The sequence below is a fragment of the Sinocyclocheilus grahami genome, unplaced genomic scaffold, assembly GCF_001515645.1.
Source record: "Sinocyclocheilus grahami isolate Dianchi unplaced genomic scaffold, SAMN03320097.WGS_v1.1 scaffold149.1, whole genome shotgun sequence".
In the NCBI taxonomy this organism is placed as follows: domain Eukaryota; kingdom Metazoa; phylum Chordata; class Actinopteri; order Cypriniformes; family Cyprinidae; genus Sinocyclocheilus; species Sinocyclocheilus grahami.
In genome coordinates this window covers 2656617-2670953 of record NW_015505328.1, presented here as the reverse complement: position 1 = coordinate 2670953, position 14337 = coordinate 2656617, and the positions used below count along the sequence as shown (strand labels likewise).

The 14337-nt window shown below is 41.7% G+C and overlaps 2 protein-coding genes across 3 annotated transcripts in view; both read right to left on the bottom strand.

Annotated features, from left to right (window-relative positions):
- The window catches only part of aste1b (asteroid homolog 1b), an 8128-nt gene extending 2126 nt beyond the window's left edge, over window positions 1-6002 (bottom strand). Inside the window, exons 1-4 of one of the 2 annotated variants that reach the window (XM_016281323.1) lie at window positions 5932-6002; window positions 2307-3686; window positions 2018-2231; window positions 1624-1816 (exon numbers count right to left, since the gene is read on the bottom strand). In XM_016281323.1, the coding sequence (XP_016136809.1) occupies window positions 1624-1816; window positions 2018-2231; window positions 2307-3671 (1772 nt within the window). In that variant the 5' untranslated portion in view covers window positions 3672-3686; window positions 5932-6002. The remainder of the gene's footprint in view (window positions 1-1623; window positions 1817-2017; window positions 2232-2306; window positions 3687-5931) is intronic. The other variant, XM_016281322.1, reaches the window with a different exon arrangement.
- A 1090-nt stretch (window positions 6003-7092) lies between these two features.
- Window positions 7093-13447, bottom strand: LOC107591996 (KAT8 regulatory NSL complex subunit 1-like). Its single transcript, XM_016281321.1, has 10 exons — window positions 11721-13447; window positions 10480-10621; window positions 10327-10400; window positions 10076-10241; window positions 9761-9914; window positions 8971-9165; window positions 8527-8642; window positions 8318-8439; window positions 7487-7613; window positions 7093-7411 (listed from the first exon to the last, which is right to left on the bottom strand). Exons 1-10 carry the CDS (start codon window positions 13214-13216, stop codon window positions 7304-7306), a joined length of 2700 nt encoding a protein of 899 aa, XP_016136807.1. The 5' UTR covers window positions 13217-13447; the 3' UTR covers window positions 7093-7303.
- Window positions 13448-14337: the final 890 nt, after the last annotated feature.

The window sequence follows — 14337 nt, the reverse complement described above, 5'->3', positions numbered from 1 at the left end:
GTCTCTATATACTTTTTTTCCCCACTGTATATATATATATATATATATATATATATATATGTATATATATTAGTCTCGCATAGCCAGACCTTCAGACTGACGGCAGAAGGTCTGGGAACTTTGGCCGCTTCGAATGGTCAAGGCCCGTCCAAGAGGCCGTATGACTGACAGGTAAAGCAACCAATCAAGCTTCGTTTTGTGTCGCATCATGTTTAGGGGCGTGGAAATGTCACCACAACAACAGACCAGTGTATAAAACTCTTGGATGTATTTTAAGGATTTTATGCCACGAACTTGAAATATTTCACATACTTTTGAAAATCCAGCATTTAGATGATCCTGATAAGCGCCCACTAGCTGCGTTTCCATCCACCTATTTTTATGCACATTTTGGAATATCGCATAAAAAACCCGCTGGATGGAAATGCCAAGATGCGCATAAATTCTAAAAATGCACATAAAAAACTTATGCGCACATTTGAGTAGGATAAACTTTTTATCCGATAAGAAAAAATGTGCATAAACTACGATGGAAACACATTTACTGAATAAATTCCTTCATGAGCATCGAAAAAGTCATGTGACTTCCACAATAACAGACCGGTGTGTAAAACTCTCGGACGTATTTTAAAGATTCTATGCCACGAACTTGAAATATTTCACATACTTTTGAAAATCCAGCATTTAGATGATCCTGATAAGCGCCCACTAGCTGCGTTTCCATCCACCTATTTTTATGCACATTTTGGAATATCGCATAAAAAACCCGCTGGATGGAAATGCCAAGATGCGCATAAATTCTAAAAATGCGCATAAAAAACTTATGCGCACATTTGAGTAGGATAAACTTTTTATCCGATAAGAAAAAATGTGCATAAACTACGATGGAAACACATTTACTGAATAAATTCCTTCATGAGCATCGAAAAAGTCATGTGACTTTGTGCTATGATACGGGATAACTTGACTAACAGCTAACCGACCTTGTTCACAACATCTATATGTTGTTATGGTCATTCTGAAATGCCTGAGCAAAGTCTGCCGTCAAAGTATTTCTGTATAATTGTTACACGACTGTGTTCCCAAACAGCAGCATCCACCTCCGAAAGCACTGACAGCATTTATTGTGTTAAATCTGCTCGCTCTGAGGGGCAAGTAATTTATATCATATATGAAAATTATTATATTCAGTGGCTTCTCCTAAATTCTTATTGATATTTAGTGCCACAGTTTACCAGGAAGTGACGATTTTGTTCTCTTTGACTCATTGGATGGAAACAGTGCTTTATTCGCATATGTTTCATGCGATATTCCAGTTTTGCGCATAAGTTTAATTCAAATCTTTGGATGGAAACATAGCTATTGTCACAGTTGTAAACACGACGGCTTTCTTCTTCCACGAGGGGTTTGGCGTCACAGCCTCTTTGTTTCCAGGCGGTTTGTTAAAGAACGTGACATGCACGTCTTCCAGACGTTCAGCCAGCGGTCCAATACAAATATGATTATTAGTGTATTTTCCCCCCTATATACTGTGATAAATGAAGAAGGTGATAATTTGTTCAAAGCAGTAAAGATGAGAACTACGAAATATTTCACTGGGATCATTTTATGGCCATTCCCTACCAGGCACATTGAAGTTCAGGTAACGGGAAACACAGTAACTGGTTCAGGAACATCGCCACCCACATACAGGACTGCCATTGGCTGAGCAAATGGGCCACACCCAGATCTAGGCCCCTCCTTTGTCCTGGATTGACCCTCAGATGAGATAATCGCTGACATATAGAAGCAGAAGGTTTGCTGCCAAATAGTGGGTCTGTATGATAGAGAAAGCAAAACAATATGACTGAAGGTGATTAAAGCTCTGAAAACTGAAGACATCAAGTTAAGCAAATAAAGTTCATTCATATCATAATAGATTTTATCTACAATTTAGGTCAGTTTCTCAAATTATTTTTTCTGTGTGGCAAACCAAACACCTGCGACAGATGTTGAGTAAAAAAGGGGTCAGAGATACCATCAGGATGGGCCCTTCTCCAGCTGAGTTCCCCGTACACCAGTCCCAACAATATGGCCTGCAGTAGAGGCTGACTGGGCTTTGGTTTACAGTTATTCATCCAGAAATACGTCACACACACTGGAAGGCAAAGGTGAGGGGGTAATGGCTGTAAAACGTGGTCCATCACACCAAGTGTTCCCAACAACACTTGCAGCCTCATTTGTATAGGCGCCTTAAATAAAAAAACAAGAGGTAATTGGAGGAATATATATGCAGACAATATTTACATGCAGGAATCGTTTCTCACCTTGTCAATTGCTGCGAGATCAAGCTGTGGCACACAGCTGGGTCGGTGAGCCTCCAATGTGTTTTTCTTAAGATTCAGTTCTTGTCTGTCATATTCATCAACACATGGGATGCCACACTGTTGTCCTCCTTTACCCTGAGATTGTCTTCCTCTTCCTCTCTGGCTGACTCCCTGTGGCGTCTGAATATCCTGTCTTGCCTTTTCAAGCAGGAGGCTGTAGATAGTCTTTCGGATACTCAATGAGGTTGTATGACTGCTGGGCAGGTTACTATTCTCCACCTGCGCAACTAACAGAACCTTCTGGTGTACAAGCACATCCAAGACAAACGATGACAGCTTACCTGATGCAACCATCCTTAAAAGCCATTCGGGTTGAGAAACCAGTGCTGCTGGGAGTCCCTGGGCATCTGGAAGTGCTGGTTGGGGACTTGAGAAGTACTGAGCCAAACTGCTTCTCTGAGGAAGCTGGTAGTCCTGCATTCCTGCGGAGAGCTGCATACGCAAGTTTCCTTTCCGTTGTTCACCCAAAATCTCCAGGACATCCTCCAGAGCATCTACTGGGCTGGTAAACTGAGACAGCCAGAGCAAAAAGCCCTCGATTCGAGGACTGGAACTACGTCCATACTTCCGACCGGAAGGTACTCTTTCGAGGTCCACACGGCTGAAGAAAATCTCAGTTATTTTAGCAGGTGTGTAGTCATTCCCGATGACAACAGCAAATAGAGGGAGGAGCTGCTTGTTCATGTGGTTGAAATGCGAGCAGAAGCGGTTCACTGTGAAATTGCGCGCAGGGATGTAGCGTTCCGTGGCCTTACCACTGACGTTATTCCATTGGAAGAATGAAAAAGGTAGATAGCCACCTTTGAGGTCGAAGATGTAGAAGTCACTGTCGTTGGTCAGAACTGGACATCCCCAGTGTTTCGCAAGAGAGGCTATTTCAAAATCAGCTTCGGAAATACATTGAACTAAAGGTACGCCAAGCTCTGAAAGGGCCTGTATGAAGACTTCACGTGCAAGCAGAGGGAGAACAGAACCGTGAGATCCTCGGGAAAGAGCGTGAGCCTCTCGGATTTTGCTTTGGGCCCTTTCCTGTAGTGTCTTGAACTTCTTGTCCGTCTGGTCCATTCCGCCATCTAACACAACAAATGGCTGCACAGCACATTCTGATAGTGCTGCAAAAAACTGTCGAACCAACACCACAAACGTCTCGTAGTCTCCCCCCCGTGCTTGATCCAACCCAGAGTTGAAATATAATCGAAAATACAAACTACACCCATCAATCACTAGGCGGCAGTCTCGCAGTCTCATATCTGTGAAGAACTGACAATTTCCTTCCACAAAACTTGTAAGTCCGTGAACCCCCATGATGCCACAGAAATGCTGCAAGGAAAACAGCAATGTTATTGCTTGTTTTTGCTGGAAATGTAATGAACCAATACAATTATTTTTTATGCATATACCAGACAAAACAAATACCTTCTAACAGGATCTGATAGAGACTGGAATAAAGATTTCTGGCGTATAGATTCAGTCTAACATTTTGGCATAGTCGGCATGAACATTACTATTTAATCACTTGATTACATGTGACCTACTTCAGCTACTGTCTGGTAATGTGTCCTTTGGCCTACAATCCCTAATATTGCAGAATGTAGACATATTTACCTGAATTTGGTCTATTATAAAATATGTATAAAGTCATATGAAAAAGAAAGAACACCCTATTGAATTCCATGGTTTTCTGTATCAGGACATAATAAAAAAAAATCTAGTCCTTGGCAGGTCTTAAAATTTGGAAAATAAAACCTCAGATTGGACAACAACACATGACATATCACACCGTTTCATTTATTTAACAAAAACTAGGCTAAAATGGAAAAGCCATGGGTGACAAGCTATCCTTACTGTTAGCATAAGAAATAAGAGGGTAAGGTCCGGCACTGTTAATCAAATACCTTTGATTAACTGATCATCAGCAAGTGTGAGCACCTCTATAAAAGTTTTGGCAGTTTGCTGGTCTTGCATCTGAACAAACCATAAGACTTCTAGAACACTGTCCTTTGAACAGACGAGACCAAAGTGCAGATGTTCGGCCGTAATGCACGGCTCCTTGTTTGGTGAAAGCCAAAAAAAGCATTTCAGCACAAACACCTCATACCAAAAGTCACACATGCTGGTGGAGCCGTGGAGGGCTGATGATTTTGGGCTTGTATTGTAGCCACAGGACCTGGGCACCTCACAGTAATTGGGCCGACTATGAACTCCTCGGTATATAAACCTATTGCTAAAATTGGGTCATGCAGCAGGACAATGATCCCAAGCACAACAGCAAATCTACAACAAAACAGCTGAAAAAGAAAAGAATCAATGTATTGCAATAGCCCAGTCAAAGTCCAGACCTCATCCAGACTGAAATGCTGTGGTGAGAGCTGTGCATAAACAAATACCCACAAACCTCAATAAACTGGAACAATGTTGTAAAGACGAGTAGGCCAAAACTCTTCCAGAACGTGAGAATGTGAATGTGTGAGACTGATAAAATCATATAAAAAATTATTACTTCAAATTATTGCTGCTTAAATTGGATCTACAAGCAACTGAATCATAGGTTGTCCTTAGTTTGTCACCCATGGCTTTTCCATATTGGCTTTATTTTTGTTAAAGGGGTCATATGATGCTATTTCAATTTTTCCTTTCTCTTTGGAGTGTTACAAGCTCTTGGTGCATAAAGAAGATCTGTAAAGTTGCAAAGACTAAAGTCTCAAATCCAAAGAGATATTCTTTATAAAAGTTAAGAGTCAACCAGGCCTCCACATGTCTACGTCACGATGTGGGAAGATTTGCATAACGCCGCCCAAATGTTCACGCAAAGAAAGAAGGCTTAACTTTGATTCTTGCTGTAGTATTGTTGTTGCCATGTGTTTTGTTGTGAAAGTGAAACTACTTTGTTTGGTCTTCCAAAAGAGGACGATATCCGCTTCCTCATGCCTAGAGCAGATCCGTGCTGGTTGCTGAGGAAATACATCAACTTCGCGCTGTGGATCGCCGGATCGGCTTCACTGTGGACGAAGAGGAGTCCAGCCCGGGGTCGTCACATGTGGTTGCCGCAAGCCTCCGCTCACTCAAGCCACCGGCTCTTTTGGAAGGACAGTCTGGCGCTTCTGACTTCTGACAGTTTGTAAGTACGTTTTCATTTAAAGAATTTGCCACTGATGATTCAAACGCGATTTTTGAGCAGTGTAGAGTAGCGCTTGTTGTTTGTCATTTCTCCCATCACAAATGCAGACGTGGTTTTATGTTTACACGATGCAACGCTTTGCAACAATTAACATATGTTTTTGTAACATGCTTAACCCTGTCAAATAATATGCTTTAAGTACGTTTGGAGAGGTTCACAGCAATATTGTATTTATTTTTAATGGATATTCTTTCACTTGATGTGTTCAGAGATATTCAGATATTTATCTGTCTATATATTGCGGAGTGGCTGCATAAGTGTCTGTCTGCACAAGTTATACATAAACCAGTAACAGTAATGTCTATTTTATAAAACAAGCACCAGTTTAATATCTAAATAGCACAAGGTTTTTTGTCCAGTAGTGAATTTTAAACAAACATCTCTTTCTTGTTTTACTCACTAGTATGTTGTCATATGCGATGTATTAACTTCCTCTAGATCCACCTCGTGGTTCGTTATTTAGGCGTGACAGACTGTTTTAGCGCATTAGCGCCACCTATTGGAATGGATATTCTCAATGACGCTGTTGTCCCTCTGTGTAATATCAAAACTGCCTCTGTGGCTCTATTAAACATTGTAAAGAGCTTTAATTTGTAATTGTTTAATTGTTTAAAGTTTATACAGGAATTTAATATGTTAGGGTAGGATTAAAAAGACAGCAAAAATCATCTGACAAGTAAAACGTTTGCTGTCAAGGTCCCTTTCAAGTGCTTTGTCCACTACTTTTATGAATAGTAGTAAGGAAAAAAAACATGCTTTTTGATCAATCATAATTATGCATAGGCTACTAAATCATAACTGAGATAAAAAGTATTAGCTATGACTAAAATTGAATTATGAATATGAAAAAATGAAAAACTTACATCGACTTTTTATCTCACAATTATAATTTACCAAAACTTGATTTTCATGGTATGTGGCTGAAATGTGCTTCCATACAGCAACATAAATAATAAATGAGTAAAGTAAATAAGCATCGAGCAAAAGTAGTTCTCATTTATGTTTATTCCTTTTATAACGTCTTTGCATTGAGAGCATCATGTGCGCTTCAAATAGAACTTCCATTTACTTTTATCTTCTCATGTTTTGTGTTCCTACAAAATTATGTTTTTATTCACCAACGCTACCCCCTAATGCAGCAGTACGGCAGACCTGTCTAAATCACACACACATACATACTCTCTGATCAACACAAGAACGATCACACTTCCTTTAACATAATATACACACACACACACACACACACATACATAGCATGTCATATGGAAATCAAAAAATACTTCTTGTGTTAAACTCAAAAGGAAGAAGGAAAGACACAGGTAGCGTCCAGAGAGCATGTAACAGACTTTAAATGCTATGATTCTTCGAGAAAGTTCAAAAGAACAGCATTTATTTAAAATAAAAATCTTTTGTAATTGTATACATCTTTACTGTCAATTGATCAATTTAATGCATCCTTGTTGAATAAAAAGTATTAATTTTGTTTAAATATTCATGTATTTAAATGTCATTTTATATTTTATTTATTTTCTGAATTTTTATCATCCTCATAAGCCCCGTGGCTTAATACGTTGGGGAATGTGCCCTAAAAGCTAAGCCAGCTCTAACACATATGTTACAAATAAGCAGCATTTGGAAATATTTAATTACAAATCGATCCGTTGTTGAAAAACATTATTTTAACACCCGTTTAAACAATTCTGACACCTGTTCAAATATTCTCAATCATATATGCCACTATTTCACACACAAATTTCTCTCACCTGCCCCGGCGACGTCTACGAGCCCAGCTCCCCCACCGACTCCTCTCTCTGCTCTCACACACTGCATGGCGGCTCAGAAACACAGCGTCAGAGAGATCCTCCACCTATGCATTGAATGGTCGAGAAAATCAATAGACAAAATACCAGGTGTCTTAAGAAAAAATCCCAGGTATACACACCTCTTCCTCCTCAATGTCCAGTCCTTCCCCATTGGGCTGGTGCTGTATGTTATTGTAATTGAATGACAGGGCATGTGCCCCTTCCTGGTTTTTAGAGACCCCTGAGAGAGAGTCCAGCTCCCTCCAACTAAACAAATGACATAGGACACACAATGACATGCTAGACTAATATATCAGCCAACAGTTTAAGACTATCAGCATCAGCCAAAAAACCTGCTGGTTTGGCCAGTTAACAGACATGACAGTTTCTCATTCTCACACATCCCAAATCTTCTGAATGCCACGTCAACAAACAACAAAAAATGTTTTTAAAACATATTACTGAATTTTAAGTACTTTTAAGTAATTTTGTAGTGTAAATTAAGAGTTCCTTTAATCATTTGCTCTCAGCGGTTGTGTATATCTGGTATTCTTTTATATAAAACCATCAGTGATCCTGCTCTCAAGTTATCAGTATCACTACAGGAAACCCATAGCAGTATGCTAGTACACTGTTGTCACTTTTTAAGCTTCTTTATAATATAATGTAAATACACTGTATGCTAATGTTGCCAGACTGGCTCCAGTTTGGAATGTACCTGTACTACTTTATAAACAATGGGACACAAGGAATCAGTGGATACTTGGCACTTTGTTTGAATAATTAATGGGAAATTACTTGAAACCAAAGCCACTTTGAACAATGGCTATCTGACAGAAGGACCACAGGTCACAAGTCCGACTCATCAAAGCTAAATGTTCATTATGTAATCGCTCATTCTTCTTGTAATATTTTTGAGCGAGTGCATATTCGGTGTAGTGGTTTTGGAGGTCAGGGTGCATTATTCGTACCTTGGTGTGATAATTTCCTTGTATTGTAGTCTTTGTACGCGTGCTCCTAGTCCAGCCAGGCCCAAAGGCATCACCAGGTTGTCAATGTCAAATGAGCTTTCAGCTCTTCTCCTTCTCAAAGGCTGAGGAACAAGAGAGAGATTTAGGAGGCATCCACAACACATAGAATTGTGAGATGCTGACATTTTGCTTTTTTTAATCAAATGTACCTGAGTGGGTGTGTCTGTTGTTGGGGGTATAGCCGGCAGGATGGGCAAATCTGGAGCTCGTGGATGAAGATAATTGGGAATAATCACACCCCTCTGGCTTCTGCACCCAGATCCACCTACAAAAGCAAATTTTTTTTTTTTACATTGTTGAAAATGGTAATAAAATTTTTTTAAAAATAAATACTTTTTTTAAAGTATGTCTCTCATGCTCAATAAGGCTGTGTCCACAAATTCTTGGATGACTCTTGAATGAACAGGAAGTTCAGAAGAACAGCATTCATAATTGTAACACTATAAATGTCTTTACTCTGAATGAAAGTAACTTTTTTAAAAACAATTAAAAAATATCTTACTGACCCCAAATATTTAAATGGTTGTGTAATACAGTATATACTCTGTTTATGTGTGTGTGCTAATATAAGAGACAATATATATTTCACCCACCAGGTGTGCTAAATAAAGGAGGCAGTGCATTGGGCGGACGGGGACAAACTAGTCTCCTCCTCACTCTCCCAACTCGTCCCTGGCCCCGCCTTCCCGGCCAAAAGGACGCAGATGACACGTCTGTCCACTGTAGTGAATTATTAGAATGGTGCCCGGCCAGCGGGCGTATCCCACAATGCAGTGCAAGGGGTGAATCTGCAATGGAGGAAATTCAAAGCATTTAAGGTAAAAAGTAAATGTGACTGTTATGTGTTTTCCACACTCATTTCATCCACAGTGGCCCCAAAAAGTATAAGGACACTTACAAAGCCACACTTATATATATATATATATATATATGACTATTATATATAAGTGTGGCTTTGTAGATATATATATATATATACACACACAGTATATAGTTAATATAAAAATCTTATTATATAATTACATTAAAGTAATATTATAGTTATATAGTTATTTATATATAATATTATTTTGCATTGTTTTTATATGATATATTTATAATAAAAATAAATTCATTTTTAAATAAATAAACATTCTCAATAAATGTATTATATTCAATATATACATTTTTAAAAAAATGTGACAAATCTCAGCACCATTTTAATGTGAAAGCCACACAGGGGTATAACTCAAGGTTACTTTCAAGGACATCAATATAAAAGGAACATTTAAATAGCCTTGTACAGTTTGTACTGTTGAAATACAAGCTAAATATACACAATTATGTGCTTACAAAGAAAAGAAATAATCTTGAGATTATACAGAGAGAATATACAGATCTCACCTGATGGCATTGAGAGGACAGGGTGAACGGACATATCGAGCCAGGTCTGACGCATCCACAGACCTTTCTCCTTATCTGAGGGGGAGCGAGGAGGAGCACCACCACATAACACACACACAGACGGTGGCTCACACCAGCACTGTAACGAAACCGCCTGAGAGGGACACACAAATTCAAAAACTCATCATTGTGATTCACGTTTTTTTTTATCCTCTCTTCAAGGCATAATTCAAAATGAAGAGCAGCCAATAATAATAAACGTTACTCTGCATTACAGAAAAGAAGCAGCAATGTCAACTCTGAGACCATCTTCACCTTTGACTCCAGCACTGTGCAATCTTCCAGGCGAACGAGTCTGTGACGTCGTTGCCGGAGTAGCGGTCGAACTCGTGCGGCAGAAGGTGGTGGACTGGGCACTGTTTGCGGAGTGGTGGTGTCTTCTGTCTGCCACTTCCTGTTAGGATCACCAGCAGAGGATATCCTAGGGGGTAGTTCAATAGTACATTAAATGTCAAATCCAAAATTGACCAGTTTGTGTTTGCATGCAACTTAAATCTTCCACTGACTTGCAGTTGTGTGACGCGGGGGAGGGGTTTGATGCTCTGAGGGGCGTGTCAGGGACAGAGTAAGTGGACCGCACCTGGACGAAACATAAAAAATACAGATGAATCCATCCATCCATAATAACCCGAAAATACACACATGGACACCCAGAATACCTTTCCCTGTCGAAGATGTGTGTAAAGCTCTGTCAACGCACGGATCCGATACTCAAGCTCCGATACTTGAGTCTGCAGCCACACCCACCTGCTGCCAAGCCACGCCCTGCTCTCCGCCCACTGCCATTCTTTGCCAGTGACACTGAAAGAGAAGAAGCTAAATACTGAGTATATGCATAAACAATGTGATGTAAATATAAAGTTTTTTTTTACATATTACATTTATGACATTTTTGTCCAATGCAACTTGCATTCATCACTCTTAAAAAATAAAGGTTCTAAAAGGGTGTTTCTGTTGAAGAAATATTTCGGGTTCCCCAAAGAACCTTTCAGCGACTAGCTCTTAAAATATCCATGCTTCTCCTTGTTATGAAGAACATTTAATAATCCTAAGAACCCTTTTACACTATAAAGAATCTTTTGTGCATTGGTAAGTTTCCATGGAAGTTAAAGTCTCTTCATGGAACCATAAATGCCAATAAAGAACCTTTATTTTTAAGAGAAAAAGTATATGGTTTAGTCAACCCTAGTGGACCATTTTAGAGGTCCTAAAAGAATTAAGAATTGAAATGAAGCTTCTTCTGACCCATTTTATTCCCAACAGCCTGGCATGAAATGGCTTTGTAACCTCTCAATGTGGCAGCCATGAATCAACGGCCAGTAAAGCATGTACATTGTAAAGTACAGTGGTGATTCAAAAGGCAACACCAACATGCCATGAGTCATCTGAAGCTTTTACACGTGTACATGTATGTATATAAAAACAGGCTGAGCACTTAACATTTAAAATGGTCATTTTAAAGGAATAATCCCCCCGAAATGAAACTTGTCATCATTTACTCACCCTCATACTGTTTCAAATCTGTATGCATATCTTTTTTCTGTGAACACAAAATTATTTATTTTGAAGAATGTTTAGAACCATACAGTTTCAGTTCTCATTGACTTTGAGTATGTTTTCCCATACAGTAGAAGCCAATGGGAACCAACCCTGTTTGGTTATAAACATTCTTCAAAATGTATTCTTTTGTCACAGAAGAAAGTAAGTCATCCAGGTTTGGAAGGACACAAGGGTGAGTAAATGATGACAATGTTCATTTTTGGGTGAACTATCCCTTCAACCCTGGGTTATCTTGTTCCATCTTGTACCTGGGCCTTTTTTTATCTTTGGCATCTCAACATTCCTTAACTCAGGGTTAAGAGATCTTAACCTGGGGTTAAGCATAGTGTGAAAAGCTTACATTGATTTTATTGGCAGTGGTCTAAAGCGACGACCCCCTCTCTCCAATCCCTCATCTTCCTCACTGTCACCGCCGGAGCTGCTGGCCGTGTGGTCCGAGTCCAGGGCGCTCTCTGCAGACCGGAGGATCTCGCTGCAGCTGAACGCCAGCCTGCTCAGCTCGGCCGAGTTTCTGGACGCAGCATTGGTCCTTCTGGTGCAGCTCAACCCCAGGCTCCTGTATAGGCCATGCAGCTGCTGCGTGACATGTCTCTCCACCTGCTTCACTTGTACGGCCTGCAGGCGCCTCCAGAGGTGGTCGGTCCGACCCTCCAGCTCTGCCTGTCTGCATTTGGCTTCACCCCTCACCGCCTCTATTTGCTCCGTGCTGGGGCCCTCAGTCCCCTGTGCATCAATGCCCACACCTGTACCGTCACACTTCTGTGGCTCTGGCTCTGTCCCGTTAGGAGGCCCACTCTCAGACTGAGAAGAACTGATAGAGAGGGCACACAGGGGCTTTTTTACGCAACCACGAAGGTCGGGCTCAGCTTGGAGGGAGGGTTGCGGTGGGAGGCTATTGTGAGGGGCAGCGTTTCCGCTGACCCCGTTGTTATGGTTGGCAGATCTGGAAAGAAAGGAGCGCACCCTGTAAAGTCTGACGCGCCCCTTCGCCGTCCTGTATGTGGGCAGCTGAGCACTTTCATCCGGCGGGCACGCTGTGAAATTAATTTTTTGGGCCCCGGTCGTGTTTTCGCAGTGGATACGCTGTAAGGACTTGCGCCTGAAAGTCTCGGCAGTGCTCGCGGAGCCCTTCCCGTGAGCTTCACCATTGGAACCAACGCGGGCCGCGGCGTCCGAGAAACACACCCTCTTGGAGGCTCGGGTGAAACGGCATCCCCGGCGCTTGATGACCGCGGGCTCGGGATTCCCGTGACCACACCTTGCAGCGGCTGTCATCATCTCGGTCTCGGCGTGCGCCGTGTGTCCGCGTCGGACTCTCGCGGTGCGCACCGGCGGCAGTCTCGCGCTCGCTCTGCGCTCGTCCCTTCTTGTCGTAACGCTCGTGAAACGCCGCAAACCAGCTTCTTCATGATCAATATTAATGGTGTTATCCTCGCCCGCTCCAGTGCTTTGTCTACAGAAACGCCCGCGTCCTCCGCCGTATTCCCCCGAATCCGCGCATTCGTCTCCCTCCCGTGTGATATTGGCAGCGCCGTTCGTAAAAAATCCCCCCTCGTTCATTTTCTGGGCCGGATCCGCATCGCCGGAGGTGGCATCGTCCCATTCGCGGAACGCCTGGGCCTCGGCTACGCTGCTCTCCCTGTCTGAGCTCCGCACTGGGGCCGCGCTGGTGGCTGTAGCCGCAGCGGCCGAGCTTCCGTCACCGCTGACGGGCTCACCGCAGCCTCCTCCCCCGCAGCAGCGGCTGGCGCTATGCGGACACCCGGCCCCGCAACTCTCCACTCCAGGCCCGGCTGCACTAGCGCTCATTTTATTCCGATTGCAGTAATAATACATCGCTGTGTCGTTGGCATGGCCGGGTGTGAAACGAGGACATCCAACGAAGCTCCGTTAACGTATTTTTTTCCTTTTCGAAAGGAAGACGGGCTTCTCTTTTCACCCGTATTCTCTTTCCCTGCACTGTTGGCTGTCTCCAACACTCCCTATTCGCACTGAGCATGCGCCATTCACTGGCCCAACCTTCGATAAAGAATTAGGGGTATTTCAAAAACTAGTTCACATTTTTAGCTTGTCACATGCCCTGGGTTGATCTTAATTGCGCGTGGTATTGAAAATAACAATAGATTAAAAAATAGAACTCTCCTAATCTGTGTAGCATTTGAGTTAAGGACACAGCACTTGTCTGAAGGTCTGGGTGGGATGGGAAGGGCAGCTGCATTTCGACATTCTTAACAATGAGGACAAAAACAACATATGATTTGTTCTATTATGGACCTCTTTAAAGCAATTATGAAGAAAACAGACAAAATAGCAATTAAAAATATATATATATATATATATATATAATTAAAACTATATTTTTTATTTAATTGCTCCCCCCCTCTCCTCCTTTATGGCCATATGATTATGCATAAACGATTATTTAATTCCAGTGTTACAATTTAGTTGCAATGTTTAAAGTAGAGTATGACTGCTGAACGAATGTTTTGCCATCCTAAACTTACATATCATATTTTTGGTTTATTGTTTTCTTCTACTTTGTGTACTAATCTGACGAAATAATACCTCTTGAAATAATGGGCCGTATGCAGTATGTACTGTGTGTAGTATCAAAGTCCCTCTTTGGTAGTATGCAGTTGGCGTCGTTGGCGCCTTTTTTGGTCTTACCGCTAGAGGCGCTGTGGAGTCTGCAGTCATTCTGGGTAGCGAAGGGAAGGTTAATTATTAACATGTAAAAATGGCTACGCAAGCGCTAGGCTCTGCTGCTGGACCTACGACGAGTCAAGCCGGTTGTAGCTCTTCATTGAGCCGAAGGATGGACGGTGGGCCGTGCTGTAAATTCTGGGAAAGCCCGGAAATAATATCTCAGTTGGAGACAGTTCGCAGTTGGATTGGAAAGCATTATAAAAAGGTTAGCGAGCTAAATAGCCGGCGACCCCACATATGATGTGGTTCCC

Bases quoted from the DNA above. Each gene is read 5' to 3' on its own strand.
- LOC107591996 (XM_016281321.1), bottom strand. From the start codon at position 13,216: ATGTATTATTACTGCAATCGGAATAAAATGAGCGCTAGTGCAGCCGGG. The intron at 10,622-11,720 runs GTAAGCTTTTCA...CTTCTCTTTCAG, and splicing joins CCACTGCCAATAAAATCAAT to TGTCACTGGCAAAGAATGGC. The intron at 9,166-9,760 runs GTGAGATCTGTA...CCTCCATTGCAG, and splicing joins TGTCCTCTCAATGCCATCAG to ATTCACCCCTTGCACTGCAT.